This window comes from Fringilla coelebs (assembly GCF_963513975.1).
Source record: "Fringilla coelebs genome assembly, chromosome: 4".
Taxonomy (NCBI): Eukaryota; Metazoa; Chordata; class Aves; order Passeriformes; family Fringillidae; genus Fringilla; species Fringilla coelebs.
In genome coordinates, this window is record NC_140032.1 from 31,925,610 (window position 1) to 31,949,747 (window position 24,138).

Genomic DNA, 24,138 nt, shown 5'->3' on the forward strand with positions numbered 1-24,138 from the left:
ATATTGCAGTTAATTTCAAAATCATACCTACCCTTGACAAAATAAGCATAACATTTACCGAGATCAGACTTGCAGATACATTTTTGCTTTGAAAACTACATGGACATAACATTCTCTAGCCTCATATTTATGGGAAGAATAAAATAGTGTGACCCCCTCAATGCACAATGGAGATCATTAATATTGCAGTACATTATGAATATTCATCCTCAGCACACTATGGTTTCTGGCATTGCTTCCACTAGTATTTTATGCATTCATTTCTTTCATGTTGTCCTACTCTAATATAGAGCATGGTTGATTTATTTCCTAATCTTTGTAAATGTGAACTTCCTCGGGTGGCTGAAAACCTTACACTTCTGTAATTCCCCTACACCCAGCAAGAGGCGAAGGGAAAAGTTCTTTATTCATTAAGTAATCGGTTTCTTTTCTTATTTTTTTTTTCCCTCAAATCTCAGCTTGGAAACCAGAAAGTAACTGCCCCAGTGATGGAGGTAAATGCTTCACAGACACACAGACAAACAGCAACAGAAGCTTCTCCACTGCCTCTTCCTTCTCCTGTGGTACCAGTTAACAGAGCCTCTTTCTCACCAGACAGTGGCACCCACCTAGTACCATATTCTTTGCCAACGCTTGATGACTTTTTGCCTTCCCGCTTTGATCAGCCCCCAGCCCCGTCCCAGTGTCCATACAAATGCCCGTACCTGGCTGCTGCCAGTGCTGCCCACAGGAACAGGAACGAAGCAGCCTCTGTGAGCACAGACTCTGCCATGAGCGAGTGCTCCTCGCGCACACTGAGCGAGTGCTCCACTGCCATTCTAGATGAGCTGCAGACTTGTAGCTATGATACCACTGACTGCTCTGAAACACCTTCCCCAACCTTGAGCCAGATGTCTGCTGTGTCAGATGGCACCACCTTAACCAACACTGCTGCCACTTCTCATGTAATTATGCTTCCTTTTTTCCTCCTCCATTTTGTTCAAACAGGTTGTCAGAGGGGAACAGAGTTCGACCTTGTCTGTTATCCCATTACACAGACAAGTATTTTGCTAGTAATTTTCCGTGGTCACAGTCTGACAGTGTTTTGTGACGGTTGTTAAAAAAAAAAAAATCATTGGCATAGCAGATTTGGGAGCAGGAAATTATTGCACAGTTGTGTGGTCAGCTAAGGTGTATCAAATGCTTTGCTTAAAAGAAAATAAATTCAAGAAATACTTGTTCCAAAGTATTAAAAGCAAGCATTCCATGGAGTTTGAAGAAATTTGTTTTAAATATTGTTAACAGTTTACAGGTTTTTGGAGTCTGGACTACCATCATTTTTGATTTACACTGAGATGCAGATTTCAATAATGTTATTTGTAAATTCATAGTAAATGTTCACAGTATTTAATGCAGTTTTTCTCCCCAGCCATGATGACTGCACAAAATGAGTCTTCTCTCCTCCAATTAACCTTTTCCTTTCCTAAGCACAGTTTCTTATGGGACTGAACTGCATAAATAATCTTGAACTATTCAAGTGTCCTGTTACTTTTCTCTTGGTTAAGTCAAGGGAAAAACCAGTATGCAGTTAGACACTTTATATATACATTCACTTTTCTGTACCTTAGTATACTCATATATGTGGAGAAAGAAGGTATGGAATCTGGGTCAAACCCAGATCACTTTTGATTTCTTTTGAGATTATCCACATGATTAAAATGAGTCAGAACAAAGCCTTCATTTAAATTGAGCAATTCATTGCTGAATTGCAAAACAGAGAGATGTTCTGAATCCAGAGTTTTACTGGGTCACAGCAGTGTTCAAACTTTGTATAAATACTTCAGCATACAGTCATTTTCAAGCCTGAAAAGAAAAAACAGTATATATATTTTTTAAGCTTTGTGTATAATTTATAAAAATATTTTGAGTCCAAGCTTGCACATAGTCACCTAGAAAGCCAATGAGGGGTTGTCATTGTTCTGGATGCTGCTAAAAAAAAATACTAATAGCAGGCATGTAAAAGCTTTAATTCTTAACTGCCGTAACACAGCTCTGAAAACATTGAAAACATTGGGGTTTTTTAAGAATCATTACTATGAATCTGCATAAAACACAGTACTTGTAGCCAAAGATACCATAATAAGTAGAGACTGGTCAGACAAAGCCACCCCATGACCATTTACTAGCTGTGGGAAGCATGGAATGTTTATATTTTCTTGTAGCCTACTTCTAAAATAGTCAGCTAACTGACTATATGTTTTCTTTGAGCATCATTTTTTGCAAGCTAAAGTGAGCAGTTGGTCCTTCTTTCCCTTTTTGGGTTATTCTCCCAGTAGAAGGCTATGTAATAGTCAGGTCTGACCGCCACTTTCTCTTTTAGACATGGCAGGGATGAGTGTAATGGTTGCTCACTGTTAATGGACAAAGCCAAATGAAAAGACATTCACCCAAGAGCAGAAATCCCCAAGTAGTCCTAAGAAACCCACAGAAATTAAACTGCTGGCAAAACCCAGCTCTGCAGTATAGAAAAGTCATCATCTCCCACTCTGTAGAGAAGGGCCAGATGGCTAAAAATGCATCCATGAAATGAAAAAACAATGGGGAAGCTGGTGGCTCACACATGTGTTGAGAGTGGAATTCTGGAATGATCTTCATTCTGGAATGATCTTCATTCTCAGATTTCTGTTGATTTTGTAGGTGAAAACCACTGGGAGAATGATAAAAGTAATGTAGTATTGGCCATCCACCACGCTACCTGCATAAGATATAACCATGCTTTAAAGACTTTATGTCCACATAGGGGATGTTTGTTTATTTTTGAGTTCCTTAATGAGACTAGACAAAAAAGTTGTAAAGCAACTTCTAAGAAGAAGAAGCAGCATCAGGAAGAGCCAAGTCAACAAAATTGACAAATATTCAAGGCAAAAGACAGAGCTAAATGTAAAACTGTGGTCAATTTTCTTTACCTTTAGTCACAGATTACAAATTCTTTGAAAATCTGAAGTATGAGAGCTGCAATTCTTATTTGGGCATATGCTTAGAATTGGAGTTAAAATTAGAGAACAGCTGGTTTTGGAAATTACTTTTTCTGGTTGTATTAAAATTATTAAAATTTTCCCTATAAAATAATTTCCGTAGGTGGCTCTTTTTTATGTAATTTGAAATTGTGGAATCTATTGGAAACTTGGAAATGGAAGTACCCATTAGATTTTTTCTTTATACTAAGTTCCATAACCGTCTTGAGCTTCAGTGGATTCTGAGTATTTTAACCTAATTCAGTGTCTTGAGGTCAGGTGTGTGCTGTGCAGCATTCTTGCAAAGAACTGCTCAGACATCTATACTGGGACCCCTTCTCTCTGTCTCAGCAGAGGAAAAGTTAGAAAGCAGCTCCAGTCCCAGATGGATGCCACCTTCTGTTCTGATTCAGAAATCCAGAGAGCTACTCTCTCTCATGTTCAGGCAAATTAGAGGAATTTTAAACCTGATACTTCATAGGAATTTTTACAAGATCTTGATTATCTTGCTGCAGAAGTAGGTGGCTCTACTTGCAGTGGAGGACAGTAAACTGGAGAAAAAAAATTGATGGAGGTTGCTAGGGAAAGAAATATCATGAAAAATTATTTTTTCCCAGTAAATTGGAAAATAGGTGCATTTTGGTTGAACAGGGTTTTTTTCCCATATTGTCTTCTTTTCCCACAAAGATGACCTAGGAAAGCAAAATGTCTAATTCATGAATAGGCATCTTAAAAGATTTCACTTCCTTGTAAAATCTGGGAATAAACTTGTCACCTGGACCTAAAGCGTCACATTCTTAGATTGAAATGTCAGTAACTACCATATTACTCCAAGGGAAGAAAAGGCCTTTGAAATTTCATAAAACTGTCTTCTTTTGCTAACCCTGTAAACCGCGCAAGATGCAGCAGATGAACAAATGAAATAGCCACCTTCACAGACATTTTCCTCAAAGAGAAAATCGTTAGAAACTAAGAAATTATAGCTGAGCTGAGATCTTATCTAAGACCTTCAGAAGCAAGCCCAAAAATGTCATATATGAACACACCACATACATGTTTATGACTGATGTCCTTCAACTACTTGTGTGGGTCCTGTTTTCATGATATTTTGTACTACTTAGTGTAAATGCCTTGCTGTCTAACTGAGCTATTTGGTAAAGCCCTTCTCAGGAATATCTCAGTCTTTTATTGCAAAAATTCATAGGAGTATCTTTTCGGTCTGCAAAGAACTCGCAGCAGTTCTGCTCAGAGAAACAAAAGCCATAGTAAATGAGTAAGAAGGTGTAGGGCTGTGCACATAGTTGCACCCTGCCTTCCCTGGAAACAAGCTTGCCCACAAAGACAGTATGTAGGAAAAGAAGATGGGTGAACACCTGAAGCAGAGGAGAAATAGCTGGCCTCAGTTTGAAACCTTATCTGAAAACATGCCTTCATTGAAATCTGTCTTTGAGTTATGCAGCTTTTCTACTCTTACATCTCCAAAGCTGGGTTTTTTTGCAGGAGAGGATCATGTAAGAAAAGCCAACTTCCTTTTGGTTCGGGTGTTTATTAAGAGAGGAGACATTTAAACACAAAACTTTCACTGGACACATCACCACAACAGAAACTTTTCAGCTCATTTCTGAAAACAGGCATCCTTAAAATGACAAACCCCTAAATGCATCTAGGAGTTCACATGATGTCTGCATAGGACCCAGAAATTGGTTTTTCTTTCTTGGCTATGGGAGTCCAAGATGTTAAAAATTTCAGATCAATTCAGTAATCTCCGAAATACAAATGCATACAGAAGGTCATGAATAATTTAATTTTTATTTGTAAAAATAATTTGCATTTTAATATATTTATATTTATACTTTGCTACTTCAGGTAGCCTCTTGTTTACATCTGCAGCATTTTTTAGTTCATTTGTTATATAAAATTGAGCAAAGTTTGTAGTTCTAATTCAGATTTAAAGAACAGTTCTGCATTAAAGGAGATGTTGCAGGGAGCTTTGCTTGCTTTTTTGCTGAAATATTCACTACCCTCTTATTTCATTCAATCCTTTCTCAGCATCTCAGTTTTGATTCTTTCAATACTCCCCATAAAAGTGATGCAGCCCCAATGCAGGGCTTCTAAACCTGGGGGCAGATATTTTCCTCTTGTGAAGTGCCTCTAGTGACTAAAGCCTAAATGGCTTTAGATGCTTGCTGCTTTTGCCAGTTTGCTTAGCTCTCCCATTTTTTATTTTGTTCTGTCATTTTGTGGTTGTGGGTTGTTGGTTTTTTTAATTGGTGCTATTTATTTTTATTGTGATAGATTACATATCAGCATGCCTCAGTCACTCCAGCTGGCTTCCATTTTTTAAAGAAATTTTTTTCACTCTTCTCAGCTAGTCATAAAGAGACGTTTCCCTTCAGTCTGCACAAAAGTTCCCATTAATATCCACAGTGCTTGAGCATGTGCACCAAGGGAATATGTCTCTTGGCGTGAGGGATCTGTGGCAGACAGCCTTTGTCACACAGTGTTGGGAGCTTTTACTGCCATCTTCATTTATGTTGCTGTCAGACATCTGCAAACCTTGTTTGTGCCATCTTCATTGCCTTGACCATGATCTCTCTGTCACCTTCCCAAGACAGCATGCATCACAGCCAGCACACACAAGGACAGAAGAAGGCAGGTACAAAGTGTAAAGGACCACACTCTGCTCCTTTTGTGATAAGTTTTGTGTTTCAGTGAATGCAGATGCCATTATGGCTGTGTACCTGACAACTGGGAATTGTTGTGTGGATGACGGTCTTGCATCACTCTTTCTTTGGGATTGCAGTTGGAGAGCTTTGTGTGTAGTTTAATGGGATATTGTTTTGTCTCTCTCAGGCTCCGATCACAGTGAATGGGAATTCTGGCACTGCTGCCAGCCCAGTGAGTCACTTTCAAAGGCCTTTTTCCCCTTCTTCAGCTTACCCTCCACCAGCTTCACTCAATTCCAACATTGTTATCATGCAGCATGGCAGGATGATGGGTAAGCCTCACACAGAATGTTTGCTTTATACATTACACAACGTATTCTGATTCATGTGGTAAAGTCTGCAAACAATTGCAGAGTGCTTCACGTCCACAATGAAGGTATTGTCTGTTCATCTACCTCGGGAAGTAAATGCAAAAACATAATAGCATTTATTGTTATGTACAGTAGTGATCCTGAACTGGAGTTACTGTTAAGTTTATAACCCAGGTGTGTGAACTAACCTCTTGCCAATTTCCTACTGGCTTTACCAAGGAAAGGGTGTCTATCAAAATGGCTCAACCTGTCCAGCCCTTTCAGATTATGCCGTAAGAAACTGAGGGCCCACTTTGTACTTTGCTCCTCCCTACAACTTCCTTAATTCTTCAGCAGAAATACTGTCAACAAAGAGGGAGACTTTGGGCTTTTAAAAACCTAAAGCCACATCCATCTAAAACTTGTTCATGTATTTTTTTGGGCATCTTTAATTTAAAAATTAAACACAAACCAAATACTATCAGCCTTAGGCTCTTTGCCAGTATAATCCCATTTTGCCAAGAGAATAATTTACTTGCTGCTTTTTCTACCAGTGCTGTGCATATTTAGAAAAGATTATACATGCAAAATAACTTGAATGTGGTCCCACAGTTTACATTTTTTTTGTGCTTGCAGTTCTTGCTCTGAGACATCTTAGACAAATGCTGCTGTCATCATAGTGATAAGTACAAAAACTGTATACATGGGTTACTCCACATCCCAGAATTCTAGGGGTTTTGAGTGCTTCCAGTTTGCTGATCTAAAGATCAATCAATGCTGGTTTGGATATACTTAAAATATGTATTTTCCCAAGACTTTCACTCTTGTATGATGCTGAATTTCAGTGTTCACAGTAACAGCCTGATTTAATTCTCTTTGCTCATGTAGAAATCCCCCTGATGGCCTCAGTTTGAAGCCTATGAAGAATGAAAGATCAAATCCAAAATGTTTTCTAAATTTAACATCATGCATTTTGGGAAAAAGTTCCAAATATTCAGACATTTGCCACACAGAGTTGCCCCTCGCCATATATGTGTAGCACCGAATTATTTACAGGATTTCAGACTTGAGTAAACAGCTGAAACAGCCATGCCAAATCCAGCACTGCAATGGGAGTGAGCAGAAATACTCAAATTAAAATTAGAGCTTTCAGTCACCGGAGCTCCTTTTGCAGGCTCATATTACATATTTTTCTTCAGAATAATCAGTGGATATTAATGCCACATGAAAGTCAATTTTTATTGTCACCATTAGTGTTAGAACATATATTTTCACTCCCTGCATTCATTTATCCTGCAGCAGAACTGTCTCACTGTACCTGCATTTGCAAAATAGAGGCTTTGTAATAGCAGCCCACTATTTTACTGAAACCTGCTCCCTGAAGGAGTAGGGCTCTTTTTCCTGTACACAGGAAAGAGTGTATTTTCTGCAGAAGTACAAATTTTCATCTCACATCCCAGCACTGAGGGATGTTAAGCTTTGTTCTGCATTTTAGAAGGAAATGGTAATAGTGATGTATTAATTTCATTAGTTTTAAAGGAAGATTTGAGGGGGAAGGGTAGAAATATTGCAGGTCACTATAAAACAGTAGCAGCTTGAACACTTCACCTGAATTACTGTAGGTTGATCATCAGATTGCTCTACGGGTGCCGGGTTACCAAAAACCATTTTTATGGATTATACTTGGAGTCCCATAAATATATCAACACACCTTAAGGGAAGAACACTGTATGTCAGGATTTTTTTCTTAAAAATATTCATGCATCAAAACTTCATGTTTCTTAGCCTGTATGACATAAGTTTTTGTGCAAGACTGTCTTCTGTGCTTACAGAACAGCAATTTTCTATAGTTTGCTACACTTGGTAGGTGGAAGTTTTTGAAATTATGTCACTGGTTTCCAAGGAATGGGTAGAAAAGGTGCAAAAGTTTGATTTATAGGAGAAAGGCTGCTGCACCTTTCTCAACAGATTTTGCTATGTTTGTGGGGTTTTTTCTATTTTTATTGAGCAAGACATTGTGAAAAAGTACTTCTACTTCAATTCTGAGTTTAATAGTTTGTCTGGTCCTTAAATCAGTTTATAATTCTGTTAATGTAACATTAAGTAGTGCAAATCCCTAGTTAAGATGATATTTCTTTTTAAAAATGTATATGTATGTGATTAAGATTGTCAGCCTTTGTACAGTGCACTGAAATGGGGAAGTATGTTTTAACTGCCAAGTATGATTATTGTGTCATTACACAATTTTCTGTCATGTTATCTTTACAGAGTCCACAGAGACATACTCACAGCATGTTCAGAATGTTGGCACCACCACCACCACCAGTACAATACCAATCTGTAGATCCTCAGAAGAAGAAAAAAAACTTACAGTAATTAAAGCTCCACATTATGCAGGGATTGGCCCGGTAGATGAATCTGGAATCCCTACAGCAATTAGAACGGTAGGAAATTCTGGGAAATCTGTGTATGAACTCATACAATGAACTGATTGTTGGTAATGGGTTTTTCACATTCTTCTACTCTTATATAATTTGGAATAGAGCGTGTGTAATCAGCAGCCTTGTGAATATAATATTGTGTGTTGACGAAAAGGAGAATGCTGATGGGAGCATAATTGGGCAACCTCATGTTTCTAGTTTTAATTAGAAGTAGCCAAAATTTTGTGTCTTTCTTGTGTCTCTTGTAGTTCTTGCCTTTTGGAGATGCACGGTAATTGCATTTGGCTTATTTCTGAAATAAAGCTTACGCATACTATATACATATATATATATGTATATGTGTGTGCATGTGCAAATAGTACATCTGTGTGTATATGCAAAAATCTTACACTTCTGCATTTCATGGGGCAGTTTTCTCATGTCATCAGGGTAGTGTAGAAGTGTGTAGTTTTGTTCTGACGGCAATCTAAGGGAGCAGCATTTTCGTGACAGGGCAGTAAATAATCACCGTGCCCTTGAGTGACACGTAAGCGAATAGCTGCGGAGCCCTTTCATTGTGACCAGCCCAGTTCTGATCATCTGCCGCTGGTCGCTGCCTGAGCGGTCCCAGGATGTCAGACTGAAGAGGTTTTTTTTTTTTCACTATGCTGAAGCATTCTTTCCACTCTGCTGTCAGGGCAGCCTCTTCTGGCTGCTCCAGAGAGCGCAGAGGCAGCTGCACTAGGTCTGTAAAGGCAGCACTTACTGGCCTTCCCAGCCAGAGAAGAACTACTGTGCTGGACGGAGAAAGGGAGAAGAGTGGGAGCCAGGATGAAAGCGGCAGAGCCCTTGCAGGTGAAGTCTTAGTGAGGTGCAGGGATGTAGCAGCTGTTGGATGTATCCTGTCTGGCAGTATTGACATATGGGGCTATGTTGTATTGCCAAGAATTGCTTCAAGGGACTGAAAAATTAGAGGGGAAACCAGGAATTAATAGAGAAAACCAATAGGAAAAAATCAGGATAAGCGGGGACAATTTTTATAAGAATGGGGGAGAAACTCTGGCATTTCTTGCTTTATTTTTGACATTAAAAAGTAGTATGATGAGAATATTTTAAAAATGAAGACATTTCATTCCACCAATGCTCTAGCTTTCTGTCTTCTTTTTAAGTAAGTCGTCCCTTTGCTTTATATTGGATATGGTAATTGGTTTTGTGCTTTTTTAGGAGCAGATTGTTCTAATAGGGTGCATATCAGTTATATAAGATTATAACAGAAATCCCCCTTAAGTGTGCCTAATGAAGCTGACAATCTGCCAAACTATATTTAACTTTGTATGATCTGAGTCTTTCAGATTTTCTCCTAAAAATTTAATTCAGTTTGAATTAGGACATTTTCCTGCTGGTTTTGCTCTGGTTTTTGGCGTGTTTCAATTTCAAGAAATCTTATAGCCTGTAATCTTGCTATTATAGAAATAATTCTCACAATGAGATATAAGTTAAAACTTTATGCTAGCGTGTGTATGTGTCAGAATGTGTCTGATGTGTTGTTTTGCATCCTTATTCTGCTTCCTTAAGACATAGCTGGTAGTAAAATTGTTTTCAAGATACTTATTTGAGATTACTTTCTAAGTGTGCACAAGTATATTGGAGCCCTGTGTATCCCAGCTGAGCAAGAACAAAGTTGGTGTAGTTGTCAGCAAGACTCAAATATGCTGCACCTTGCAAAAGTGCTAAAACTGCATTTTCCATTAATAGTAGAAGGTAGAGTATATCACCTGCTCTTTCTCCAAGGTCAGTGAGCAATCCAAATAGGAATCTTCTCCCAGAAGGTTCACTCTCAGTCCATCTGAAGAGAGAAGTTTTCAAATTAATTCAATTTATCATTGCATGTAAAGTTTAGAAGTTTCTTACTCTTCCCTCTTTGCAAAAATGGTAACAGTCTATCAAAAAACAGTAAATGTAGATTCAGGGGTGATAGGTAACACACGCTGTGTTCCAAAATGCTGTGCTGCTCAAAATTTAGCATGTTATTAGAACCCAGGAATGTCTGTGTTCCAGATTTTGAGTGCTTTTGAGGAGTAAAGAGGTTTTGCAAGATGTGATCGTCTCCTCCGAGTCTGTCTTCACTCTTAGAACATGGTTTGAGACAGCTGTTTAGCCAAGAAAAACAGAAAGATGTTCTTTCTGTTCCTGCTAGCCCACTTTGGATCAGGCTTCTGAGAAGGGAAGGACTCCTATAAAGCTTTTTATTCACTCAGAACCCCCATCCCATGTTAACATGTTCCTTCTCTGCCACTTTATCTCCTTCTAGCTCTGGGAAATGCAAGTCTGAGCATTCAGATTGTTGTTAGGTTCTGCCTTTGTGCCAAGCCCTGCCCCAAAGATGGTAAAATTCCAAGACACTAAAAATGAAGTGTCTGAAAAAGCAAGGGTAAAATGCTGTTCAGTCAGAAAAGCATTCAGTCAAATATAGCACCATTTACCACTGATGGGGATCTGGGAAAGAAAAATCCAGATTAATGGAAAGCAGTAAGACTGCACTGTTTTAGTGCATCCAAAATGATTTCTTTATATCTAATTATCAAAATTAATCTGTAGACTGAAAAGGCCTCTACTTAGTAAGAATGAAAAGAAAATCAAGTCCCGCTAGATTTCTTTTCCATTCTTAGTGATGTAATATTTCAGCTCAAAAAAACCAATAAACAAAACACAAAAAACCAGAGGTCCACTGAAAGTCTCAGAATATTCTGAGTTGGAAGATCCACAAGAATCATCAAGTCCAGCTCTTAAGTGAATAGCCCATGTGGGGATCCAAGCATTATTAGCACCCTGTTCCCACCAGCTGAGCTAATCTCAGGGTCAGAGAGGCCTCCTTTAATTGCATGCTTCCTGATGGATGATTACAATACTGCAGGGATTATGGACTCTCCTCAGAAGCAATTGCTGTTACTTGTTATGTCCTCTGCGTGCTATTTGGCTGATTGGTTTTTTTTCACATACCATGATGCCATGTTCCAACATTTAATTGCATCAGCTGTAATAGATGCAAAGCAGGATGGCATCTGAATGGCTTTGTGCATTGTGAATACTCTTAATTCCTCAAACAATGTTTTATGTAGGATTAGTGAATGTAAATTGAGAAAATGAATTTCAAAATTAATATATTCTATTTCTTAATCCTGTCTGGTTTATAACATAAAGCCAAATTACTGGCTGAGGCTGAAACCCCTAGGAGGAGTTTGCTGGGGAGATGATGAGAGAAAGAAACATTCAAATATCCAGAAAGGTGTTGGGAAACCTTCTCTATTCATGGAAGCTTCTCCATACCTGATCTCTATGTGGGAGCCTCCTCTGACTTTGTGAAGGACCAGGCAATGCTTGACAAACAGCAGGGACGTGGCAGTAGTATTTATGCATTATTTGCAATTTGTTCACCTACCACTGATTGGAAGACTCTTCTTGGTTTAATAAAATCAGAAAGTCAGTCACAATATCATGGGACTGTTGCTGTGGGAAATGAGGAGAAGCAGAGAGGTTATGTCCATCACTTTGAATTGCTTCAGACCTCCTGGAATTGTAAACTTTTGAGCATATATCATCCTGGAGCACTAAACAGCATACTTGTTTCAAGTCCAGCTAAATTATTCTAACCACAGTTTCACTAGTGTAGATATTTAATACCTTTAGGGAAACAATATTAATATGACCCAAATCTGCTTCTGAATAGCTTACACTTGGTAGAACTCAGCATATTGGTAGGTGAGGGAAGGGACCTATTTTATCTTGAGACAAAACTGAGTCTCCTTTACCTCTGTCTTGCAAGGCAGGCCTAGGTAAAAAGCATAACTGCTTTATTTTTTTCTTACCCAGGAGATCCCCAAGTTCTTCAACTGACTGTCAGCTCTTATTTAAAACATTGTTCTAATAATATTTAGTAGCAATTTTAGGAGAACTCAATATGAGTCCTCAAAATACAGGACTAGGCAGAAATGCCTAGTCCCTTATAGTAAGAGCTCACCATTGTAATCAAAACAAGTAAGTTATGTACAGATAACAAGTAATCATGGCAAAGGTGGGATTTAGTAAAGATGGCAGTGTATGGTGGACACATGCACATCTGTCCAGTATTCTGTAGGGCAGATTCATAGATTTTTGCTTTTCGTGGTAAAGAGGAGTAAGCAAAGTGATTGCAAATTTGGTATTTGCTGGTGCAAGATATTGCACATCAAAAGAGGTCCTTTGAATTTTCCCTGTGTAGCATGAGGTTTGAACATAGTGGTTTTTGTGGTTGCCCAGAGAAGCTGTGGATGTGTGGATACCCATCCCTGGAGGTGTTCAAGGCCACACTGGATGGAGCTCCAAGCAACCTGGCCTAGTGAAAGTTGTCCCTGTTGGTGCAAGGGATGTTAGAACTTCACGATCTTTAAGGTCCCTTTCAACCCAGGCTATTCCATGATTCTTTGCATTAAAACTTCTGCTTTTATGGCTACTGTGGGGCAAGTAAAATTTTAGCACCTAAGAAGGATAATACTGAAGACATTGCCTTTGTGTTAATCCTTTCCTGGAATATTATCATCCTACCTCAAAGAAAACTGCAGTAAGAGAAAATTCAGAAGGGTAAGAGATAAAAAGAAGCACTAGCAGGAGTCAATATCAGCAGAGTTTGGGAACCTTGGGATTAGTATTAATTAGTTTGCAAAAGTAAGAATAAGTATAATTTAATGAGTGATTATTGAATAAGTTAAAAAAAAGTTGTCTGGAAAGAGCTTTTAAAACTGGTAAAAAGAATACTCTTTGTCAACAATCCAAACATTAACTCTGAAATATAGTGTTGTCTTCATTCTTTTCTCAGTAGTATTACAAAGTTTTCTGCATTATTTAACAATTACATTTAGAAAGTAATGTAAGCCAGAAATTGCCAGGAGGTCAAAAAAAGCACTTACATGTTTTAATCATAACTGCTGAGGTGTTTCTATTTTCCTGTATAGAATCTAGCATTCATCATTGTCAGATATAGGGCACTAAGGTGATGAGCTGTTGATCTCGCAATAATTCTGATGTTCTGAACCATTATACCCTCCCAGGATTGGAGTCCAAGACCAACTCAGTCTTCAGTGTCTTCCAGAATTTGTTACAGGAATTCCATGATAAAATGCATAAATACATTCAAAATACATGAAAACTGTTATATTAAATAGGGAATTACCTATAATATTTCTTTCCAGAATAATATTAAATGTCTGATCCAATCTCTACACATGGGTATTTTCATTTTGTCATTAATTGTTAAAACTGTATTTTTTTCAGACAGTTGACAGGCCAAAGGATTGGTACAAGACAATGTTCAAGCAAATCCATATGGTTCATAAGCCTGGTGAGTATGTTCTTGTCTTTGTCTCCTCTTGTCCAGTTTGAGGGATGAGAAATTTTCTACTGTAAATCTCCTACCATCTGCCTTTCTTTTGGAGAACTCCAGTGTTAGAACAGCGTGGGCTGGTAAACAGGCTGGCTTAAGGAAAAATTTTGTGCCTGGATTTAATTGTCATAGAATATCTTACTTGGTTTTGCTGAAACTGAGCTTTGGTGACATTGCTAGCTTTAATGTCCTCTATGATTTGCCCCAAGGATGTCAGGAAACTGTGTAAATGGCAATTATGCTCATAATGCCTCCAGAAGGAAGGAGACATTATTCATCTGAGAGCTAACATTCAGTATGGTCACACAGAATGTTAGTGGGAGAATAAGAAATGTAGGCAGGAGAATGTTGGCTTACGGGCTCTAACTTGAACATCAGTCACATAGTAGATATTTAGAATTGCCTTTTGTGATAGGAACAACAACCTTTTTTAACAGTCTGTAGCAGAGGAAGGCTGGCAAAAGGAAGGAACCAAGCCTGGGAAGGCAAAAAAACCAGACAAAAAATAATTTGCAGTTTGGGGCTAACTCAGTAATTATGCAATATGAGTGACATGACCAGAAGATACAGTACAATAAGATGGTAAAAACAGCCTGAGTGTAATGGGAAGACAGTCTTCCAAAAACACCAATGAGACGAGGAAAAGAAATGCAGTTCTTGATTGCTTACCAGTCTTCTGTTTGTATTTTGAAAAACAAAGCTCAGTTTCTGTGATGACATGTATGGCACCACTGTAACATTGTATTTCTTTTTGTAGATGACGACACAGACTTGTATAATACTGCATATGCATACAATACTGGTAGGAATTACTCCGTGTTCAAAATGACGCTTTTGTTAATGTCAGCAAGTGATGGTGTCGTTAACTTCACGCTCGCTTTTGTAATGCTTGTAGAACACACTTCCTAGTGTCTCATTTGATCTCAGTTGTTCATGCCTTTTCCCCCCAAATGAAACAAGTTTTAGTTACATTCTTACTATAGAAATTAATTGCAGCTGTGGACCTCTTACTGTAGCAGGATACACTTAGCACTGTGGTTTCTTGATTACATTGCATTTATTTTCACTGGTGATTGTTGGTAACACAGCCTTTTCTTTATAGAAATGGAAAGGGAACTATTGTGTGAAAATGAAAATACTAATTACTGACATGAAAAGACAAAAATAATGCACTGAATACACTTTAAAAATATGCAGTGAGAGTGCCTAATAAAACTGATTTTTTTACAAACTTCTCCATTTTTGTTATATGCATTCCTGTTGACGTTATTTAGCCACACGTAAAGACATATTCATCTAAGATATATAATCATTGTGTCTTAAGAAGATTATACCCATATGGTAAAATTATTTCCAAAAAAAAGCAAAAATGAAAGCATGAATAGACTGTGTGCAAAAAGGCTATAGTGCCTTCTGCAAAACAGCCATTCAAAATTTTTTCATTTCAGTTTTTGTTGCATTAAACGTGCTCTCAATAGTACCTTTTTCTGCGCTGTTCAGATGACTTGTTGTGGGTCAGTGGTGTGACTTCCCTTTATTACTCTTGTGATCCTCTTCAAGAAATGCTATTGCCTCATCATCACAAACCAAATAGTTATTAAAACAATCAAAAAACGTGTATTTCCTGCCTCTTCTCTACCTTCTGAACATGGAACAGCTGAGCAACAGCATGAGCCTGGAGATTAATAACAGGCTGTCATTAACAGATGTGATGGATGTATACACCCATTAACTTCTCCATCAAATTAATTTATTTTAACTGTACTGCACTTTACCTATGTGTTTGTAATTTTGTGTAAAAATATATAAGAAGCTCTCAAATGAGCTGCACAATACACAGTATTTCTAAAACTCATTTACACATTTTTGTAATCTTGCCATTTTACTGAGTTACTGTGGGTTCTTGTAGCATTCCATGTTGTGCTTTTTTAAGACTTACTCTCATGTTATGACTGTTTCTGGTTTTGTTTTATATTAGGTAGCTACAGTCCATCCTTCTCTGCTCAGGCACACCCAGCTGCAAAGACACAGACATACAGACCACTGTCCAAAAGTGCTTCTGACAGTAGCTCCGATGCCTTTAAGGTCTCGTCCCCTTTGCCACCCCACGTGCCACCACCAATACCACCACATCGTATGAGGCAACGGTCTACACCAGAAAAGTAAGTTCCTGCATATTCCAAAGGTCTTCTTGCTAAGTACAGTACTCCAATTGCAGAATATAACAAGGGATAAAACAGCAACTCTAGAATAATATGATTTCAAGGGCTTTATTCAAGGGCCAGTCAGGTGATGAGGGGTGATCTTCACCAGGAGTCTGGACACCAGGCATGGTGCTGTTATTTCTTCAGTGTGCTAAAGAAGTGTTTTTTCTTATTCATGATGCAACCATGAGCATCATTAAGAATTTTTATTCTCATTAGTGATACTGTCTTTCTTGTGTTTCAGAACAGTCTGTGCTCTAGGAGCTGTCTCCTGGGCAGTAGATAGCAATAGTTAGTCTCTGAGTATGAAAGGCCATTTGTTTTATCCAGCACCAAAGAGAAAGGATCAAAAAGATGATGTAATTCAAAAGTCAAGGGAGAGCAAGGCTGTACAAGAGTGTAGAAGTCAACCCACATTTCCCCAGAGTTCAGAAGTGCTTTATAGCCCCATTTTTTTCAATCTCTATTTTAGTATACCAAGGCAGTGTTTACAGATTAAAGAGGCATTTTGGATATTTCATTGTTCTCTATCCAAATTCTCTGCACAAAACCAGGTCCCACTGGTTAGAGTTCAGTCTGGAAAAAGTTATTAATAAATAACTCAGGAAATAAGTGCTTATCCTTTTGATAAAACCTTGCAAGAGACCTGCTCACAAATTCTGTTGACTTCAGCATATCTGTAGGTACTAGCTCAAGAAAAAATCTTCTTCTTTAGTGTATACATTAATTAATACTACCTGTTAATATAATATTGTGCTATTATAAATCTATATGTGGGCCTATATATATTATGTATTAAAAAGTTAATATTTTTCCTTTCATCTGTGCCTACAAGTTCCCCTCTCTTGGTTACACTCAAGCAACAAAAGAGAATTTGACCATTTCTGTCAGCTCGGACATTGTAAACATATTTATATGTAGAAATGGAATTATATTAAACAGGTTCAAGTAATTAGCAATTTGAATAAAATATTATGAGGAAAGGCCATACTAAGTGCTTAAAATTAAGACACAACTGTGGCTTTTCAAAAAATTTGTAGGTAGTGGCAATCCAAAATGGAAGTCAGTAGATACACATACTGCAGAGGAACATGAGATTGCTTGATGGTTACTGATTTTGGCTTCCCTGTTGCCAAGGGCTGGTTGTCTAGAGGAAATGCTAAAGGTTAGAGTTGGGCTGCCTCACAGAGACCATGAGGCTTGAATTTTGTTAGCAGGTCATACAGAAGTGCAGATGTTTTTTTAGCAGGACACCAAAATGTGGAGTTCTTTAGCTTTGATCTCTGAAGTTGTGTGAGTTGTTGTCCTGTGCTAGGCCAAATGCCTCAGTCACAGAAACCGAGGCCTGTTGCAGTGCACCTTGTCAAGCTTGGAAACAGCTGCTGAGCACTGAATTTGGCTATTTAACCTCCCCTTTTAATCTCCTGCATGATACGACAGGCATGGAAATCTGTGTTCTCCAGGCCAAGGGATGCCAAACACGTTAGCTATGCTTTGCCCACTGCTGAAAGCTACAGCTCATCAATCTTTTCCTGCCATTGGGAGATTCTTTTTTTAATTGCCTGTAAAGCCAGAGTATTTAAAATCTCATGTAAGAGGCTTAGGTCCACATACATCACATGTTTTATAGCTGCGAGGCAAGATATGGTTTGCATTAGCAGTTGAGCTCAAAATATAGTCCATACAGGATAAAAGGCTGCAAACTGTAAATTAGTTGAACTGAGTGTGAATCAGAATTTCAATAGTATCCTTTTTTCTTCAGCAGCTTGCAGTATAATGCAACTTCACCAGAATCTTTCCATTTTCCTGTTCATTCTCAAAGAATGTAGCCTTTTCTGCTCTGAAAATAATTTTTTCCTCAGTGAAAATAAACAATAAAGCCATGTAGAACTACTTCCCTTTAAATGTAGGGCATTTTATAAATAGAGATGTCTGTGTCCCTGAAATGCACTTGCAAGCATACTATAAACAAAAGCTACCCCACAGATCTTTTTAAGGCACATGACATGTGCATTATGATGTCAGGTCACATCAAACCAAGTCACACCAGAAAAACCAATAGAACTGATAAAATTTAATCAGTGTCTGCTCTTTCTTATCAAATACAGACAATAGCTGGTAGTATTTCCCCTCCCCTTTCCTCCAGCCTTTGAGTTCCAAGTGGGTCATTTTACACAGCGTTAAATAAAAATATGTGTGAGCTACAGTTTTCCAAGTACAATGGAGGTAGGTACTAGAAGAACTGCCATGCAAAGGTAGCTCTCACTGTAACTAAGTATTCCCCCAAAATGTACATGAACCTTGTAATGTGACATAAATTACTGAAAAAAATATGGTAGCATGGGTTATTTTTATTATTTGCATAGCATTATAAAATTGAAAGCAAATTTGTAATTATAGAGAAAATGGTTACATTTCTATTCCATATTCAACTGCCAAATTCTTTCTCTTGTTTATCTATTCAAGACAGAGAAACAATATGCTGCTTACAAGGATATTCAGAAGCAATTCTACTACAGATCAGGCTGATGATCATCACACAGACTTTTAAAAGAATTCCTAATTTTTTGCCTCAGACAATTTTATAACTTTTTCAATATGGCCTTATTATCATATTATGTGATGGCAAAAATATCTACCACTTGCCTATATTAACATAGTGCACAAAACATGTATAGTTATTTTCAATGGTTTTTTTTTGACGTATGCCAGGGTAGTTTTTAAACTGCTCTACTAGTTAAAAGAAAAATATGAGTGATCACAGGCTGGACATCTCTAGTATTCTTCCTGCTGTTCTGAGCATACCTGCTCTAAACAGGTTCAGATGTTACAATAAAACACTGGGATGCCAGGCTAGGTGTTCCACAGCTGAGATCTGGAAATATTAGCTGTTCTGAACATCATCTGGCTTTGCAGGATTCTGTTGTACAGAGCTGTAAATCACAAGGTGGTGACAGTAAATCAGCTCAGTTACTTGTATTTGTTGTTTAGGAATGACTGGGATCCTCCTGACAGAAAGGTAGATACTCGCAAGTTCCGTTCTGAACCAAGAAGTATTTTTGAGTATGAGCCGGGGAAGTCATCGATCCTTGAACATGAAAGACCGGTAAGACACACAAATGAAATGGGTAGTATAGTAAGAGATTTGGTAAGAGCTTATCTTTTTGTTATTTACTATTAATAATTGCTATTTGGAAGAATATTGAAGGTCCTTTTTCAAATACAATTTTGCAGCAATTTGTCTTTGCTCTTATCTGATGGTTGTATTGAAAAATTGGGTTTGTCTTATCTGCTTAACTTACATCTTCTGGTGTTTCCAAGAAATCACCATTGTGAAAACCTCATGGATGATAGACAAAACAGATGGAAACTGGTTTTTCTAATTGGTGTGCATCTACAGCACTTATTTTCAGTAGTATTAACAGCACGTATGATATCTGTATAATTAATGCATAAAAAATAAGATACTTGCATTTTCAGGATGTGCTGAATTGTATATCTAAGGAGATTTTGGTCAAATACTGGCCAAGGTTGCCCAGACAGGACTTGCCTGAACACAGCCCTGAGCAACCTGATATGATTAGACCTACCTTTAGCAGGAGGTTGGGCTAGATGACCTATGGGGGTCCTTTCCAGCCTCAAATACTCTGTGATTTGAGTGAATGTACATTATGAATGAGTGTACATTAACATGTAATTAGAAGTCTTTATTCCTAGTTTCTGAATAATTACAGCAATTGTGGAATAAAGCTATGCTTAAGACTTGCAAAATGACAATTAGAAGAAGTTTTCATTTGCTGAAAGGCACATTCACCCAGCCCTTCATATTTAACTTTGTGCTATCTTAACATTTTCTTATTTTAGAAAAGCTGTTATGTATCAATGGTGATATTTTCTTTTCTTGGTCTTTTACTGTGAGGTTGAAATGTTTGAGGGAGTCCAGTTTTAAGGAAGAGGTTTATGAAATGAGTACTGGATTGTTATTTGCTTCTGTATTACATGCTTGTTCACAGAATTGATTTTGCCAATTTAAAACAAATTGAGGAAATTATTAAATTTTAGAATATGCAGTATATCAACAGTGTGAAACATCTGAACCAAGCACCTTTTCCTTTGTTTTTGTGGTCTTTGCAGGAATCTATTTTTTGTTAGCTAGAAAACACGAAGCTCTTTTTCTGTGAAATTGAGTTCTTGCAGAATCGATGTGTTTTTCAAAGAGGAAATTGGCATTTCTGTAGGAACTGGTCATGAATAAATATAATTTGTGTCTGAGTGCAGATGAACTTAACAAAAAATTTTATCTAAATGGCAGTGTCATTTGTCCTGAGCACTTTTTGAGTGCCATGGCTACATTATAAACACTGAGGTAATTTTCCAGTTTTCCCAATGCCAAAGTGTAATAGCAGATTCAAAATAAAAATAAGAAAATTACACTGATTTCAGTGTATTCCAAGAATGGCCTCACTTTTCTAATAAATTACATTTTTTGCTACTGCAATGTGAACAAAAATAATTCATATAACCATTTCAGTGCTGGTGAATATTGTCAGAGCTATATTTTTTCAATTTTAGCAAAGTAATGAAATAACAAGAAAATGAAGTTTGCTGACTGTTCCTGAATCTTTTTTCCACTTGCTTATGCATTTTACTTTTGCTAATCTGAACCAAGAGATGGAATTTTGAGCTTTGTTGGTCATTAAAATGGTGTCATGCAGAAAAGTTTTAGTCATGTTGTAGTCATGTTACTTACTAAGCAATATTCACCAAGGGTAAGGTTATACTTTGCCATCTTGAAGCTTAAGCTTAGCTGATGTGCATACAAGGAACCATCTCATTGGAAAAGAAATTTTTAAAGCTGAGGAAAGTACATTCATGTACAGAATTAACAGGTTTTTTGTTTATGTATTATTCAGAGGTGAAAAAAAAATTGGAAATTATTATAAGGTGAAAGTTTTGGTGACACTAGTGTAACATAGTTGAAAAAAATAGGGGGCTATCACAGTTTCACCAATCTGGAATGTCTACTGTTGATAAAGATGCTATTTAGCTTTATATAATTAAGATACTTCCTTTGGACCATGTTACAAGCAGAAAATTAATCTGTTTCACTGAAGTATTTCCTTTCCTTGTATTCATTGAATGGGATATAGAAATTAAAACTAACTTCTTAAAGAATGATCAGCAAAGCAGGTCAAAAGCTCTTTTCATTGTGCGTAGGAAAAGCTGACATCTGAAAATAATACATTGGTTCCAAATTCAGATGAAAATTCCAAATTCTCAAATGTGTCAGTACTGCATGAATTAAATCTTCCATCTTAATAATCGCAAAAGATTTGATTTCTAATGTCTGAAAAATTGTTTCGATGATACTGAAGGAAAGTAGTAATAAAATGTGGAATATAAAATAAATGTGGTAAATTAATATTGCAAAGGACGGACATTTATAGTGTCTGAAGAAGAAAGTGATACTTTATTAGTTTTGTCAAAATCAAAGAAGTCAAAGGGAGTTTTCCTAACACTCCAAATCCCCAAGTTTTTAAAAATTAAATAATTTCCATGTCTACAAGATTGTAGTTTTGATGGCAAAGTGAACTGTTAAAAATATTACAGCTACCTTGTATCATAATTTGTCAAGTCTGACAAATCAGACTCAAGAGATTAGCATTCCCTTTATTGGTGTAGGTAGCAGATTGGAATCAGTCCTGATTAATGGGGAGATGAGAACATGGCAAGAATAAAAGAAATAGAGATTCAGTGTGAAGCTAACATTTAGTGGGAAATGTTATGCAGCAGATCCTCACTGATTAAAAGAAAATCTGCATTAATCAAAACAATGTGAGAAATAATAAACTAAAACATTGACCTAGTAAGAAACATGAAATGGATAGATTGGTTAGGGATCACTAATTGTTATAGATGCAGAAGGATGAGTGTAGTTTCAAACTGCTGTATTGTGTAGTAGCCTCTTCCATGAAACAGGAAATTAGTGTGGTTTCTTCCATAATTTGAATTTGTAAGAGTATAAAAAATCAGCAAAAAGGAGAGGTTTGGGATTAGTACTTTGAGATTACCGTAAAAGTTTGTGATATTAAAGCATTAAATAGTCTTACCAGACATGGTTATACAGCTCCTATTTTTCCTATTTCAAGAAGCCACTCATAGGGTGGTACGAAAGTTGTTTTGATGTATGTTTCTACCTCCAGTGTCTGCAATTCAGCTAAATATTCCTCTTTTTCTCCAATATCATCCAAATGACGGACTTGTTTCCTAAAATGAATGTTTACTTTCCATTAATAAGTAAATAGCAATGTAACAACTTAATCTTACTCATGTGAAAATGAAATTAAATTTTTTTTACTAGTTTCTACCTTTTATATATGAGAAGCAATTCCTCCATACATATATTTATTTTTGCAGTAGAGTATGTAAGGAAAGATCTCAATGTTACTGTAAAAAAAGACCTCATAAAACTGGTACATGCAATGCCTCTATTTTCATTAGTTATTTTACTCTAAGGGTTAAAGTATACATGTGCTAGTCAAATAAAACTGTGAGGTTAAATTTTAGTTCTAGACTTTTTAATCTCTGTGTGACATACAGATTTTCTACTGAGTTTATATGCAAGTGGAATTCATGATTAGAATAAATTTTTCTAAATTACTGTTTTGTCAAATACCAGAAATAGACTGGGCTTGTTCCATGATGTACGTCTGTCGTTTTTGGTTTGGTTTGGTTTTTAGTGTAGTGAAAAATTGGAAATATTTCTTCTCATAAAGAAATACACTAAGTCCATCTGGTAGTAGACTTGGAGTTACCACAGCTATTAAAAAGTAGTCCAAAAGGAAAAAAAAAAATTGAAAGAAAACTCTTTAGCGATAATAAAATGCCAAAGCCAAATTTACAACAGGCATCTCAGCCCTCTGTTCCAGACTGGCTTCAGTTTGGTGTCTGAACATGCAAAATACTGATCTACATCTAAGAGCTATTTAACTCATGAGTTTAAATGGACAGTTTTGATTATTACCTGTGGATGTCTATTTGTGTATCAAACCAAGAACAGGCAAAGCTACATGTAATACTACAGATGTAATTTTGTTCATTGTCCATGTTCTACACTTGAGTATGCTGATGCAGTGTTGTGTTGAACATCTGGTGCAAAAGGCAAAAGGAATGAAGTTACTTAGTGGTCTTCAGTAGTATATTTTCAATGAATAATCAAAACATTACTAAATTGCCAGATGAAGAATAGATTGTAGGAACATCATTTGACTAGCAAGTCATAAAAAGGGATTTAACTTTTTTGCTTTTACTTTCTATTCCAGTAGTTTGGGAGATACTTAGTGACACTAAGCCAAGTGCAGCTTCTAAGTCAAAATGATTCATTCATTTTAAGTCTCTTAGAAGGGGAGATAACAGAAAAAGCTCTGTCAGCAAAACTGAATCCAAAAGCCCCAAAAAATCAATTGCCTGTGTATTGATCTTGGTAGAACAGGGATTGCAGCCATCTCCAGAACTGCCAGCAGGAGGGAATTTGCAGACTTTAGTGCTCAGTTTCTTTTTGTTTGCTGCCCTCTGCGGTTGAAGCTGTAAATTAAAGTGGATTTGGCTGCATGGAGTTAGTTTTACATACTTTTTAACAGCCTGATTTTATATGCTACCCAAGAAGAAATGAGAACTTAGAAACTAGATAAAATACCTTATTTCTAGATTTTTCTTTACCAGCAGAAACACAAGGGTTCCTATCCTTGCAGCTAATTGCAAGAGTATTTGAAGTTGAAAAGGAAGGCAACTCTCATTCTCATTTTTATCTCCTTGGCAGGTGTAGTGGAGCCCAGTTGATCTGTCAGTGTGTTCTGCCTCCCTGCTGCTGCTCTTCAGGGCACCTTGAGGCTCAGAGTAATGTCAGTAGGCCAGGACTTCTAGGGCCAAAAGTTCCACAGTTCTAATCTTATGTACATTTAAAATTATTTGTTTGTTTGTTTGTTTTGCGTAAATACACCCATTTGTTGACATCAACATTTCTGTGAAAATTAATTTCTTGGTCAAATATAAAGGTAAAAACATGCAATATTTCAACATACAGTAACTT

General features: G+C 37.1%; 1 protein-coding gene across 13 annotated transcripts in view; it reads left to right on the forward strand.

The window, feature by feature from the left end:
* The window catches only part of SORBS2 (sorbin and SH3 domain containing 2), a gene marked incomplete at its 5' end in the record, with an annotated part of 144,475 nt that overhangs the window by 82,856 nt on the left and 37,481 nt on the right, over window positions 1-24,138 (forward strand). For 3 of the 13 annotated variants that reach the window (XM_084205056.1, XM_084205057.1, XM_084205052.1), the window contains 7 exons: window positions 459-494; window positions 5,847-5,991; window positions 8,278-8,453; window positions 13,737-13,803; window positions 14,603-14,647; window positions 15,824-16,007; window positions 19,041-19,155. In XM_084205056.1, coding sequence (XP_084061182.1) covers window positions 459-494; window positions 5,847-5,991; window positions 8,278-8,453; window positions 13,737-13,803; window positions 14,603-14,647; window positions 15,824-16,007; window positions 19,041-19,155 — 768 coding nt within the window. Of the gene's footprint in view, window positions 1-458; window positions 495-5,846; window positions 5,992-8,277; window positions 8,454-9,260; window positions 9,285-13,736; window positions 13,808-14,602; window positions 14,648-15,823; window positions 16,008-19,040; window positions 19,181-24,138 lie in introns of those variants that run through there. The other 10 variants (XM_084205054.1, XM_084205055.1, XM_084205058.1 and 7 more) reach the window with 6 other exon arrangements.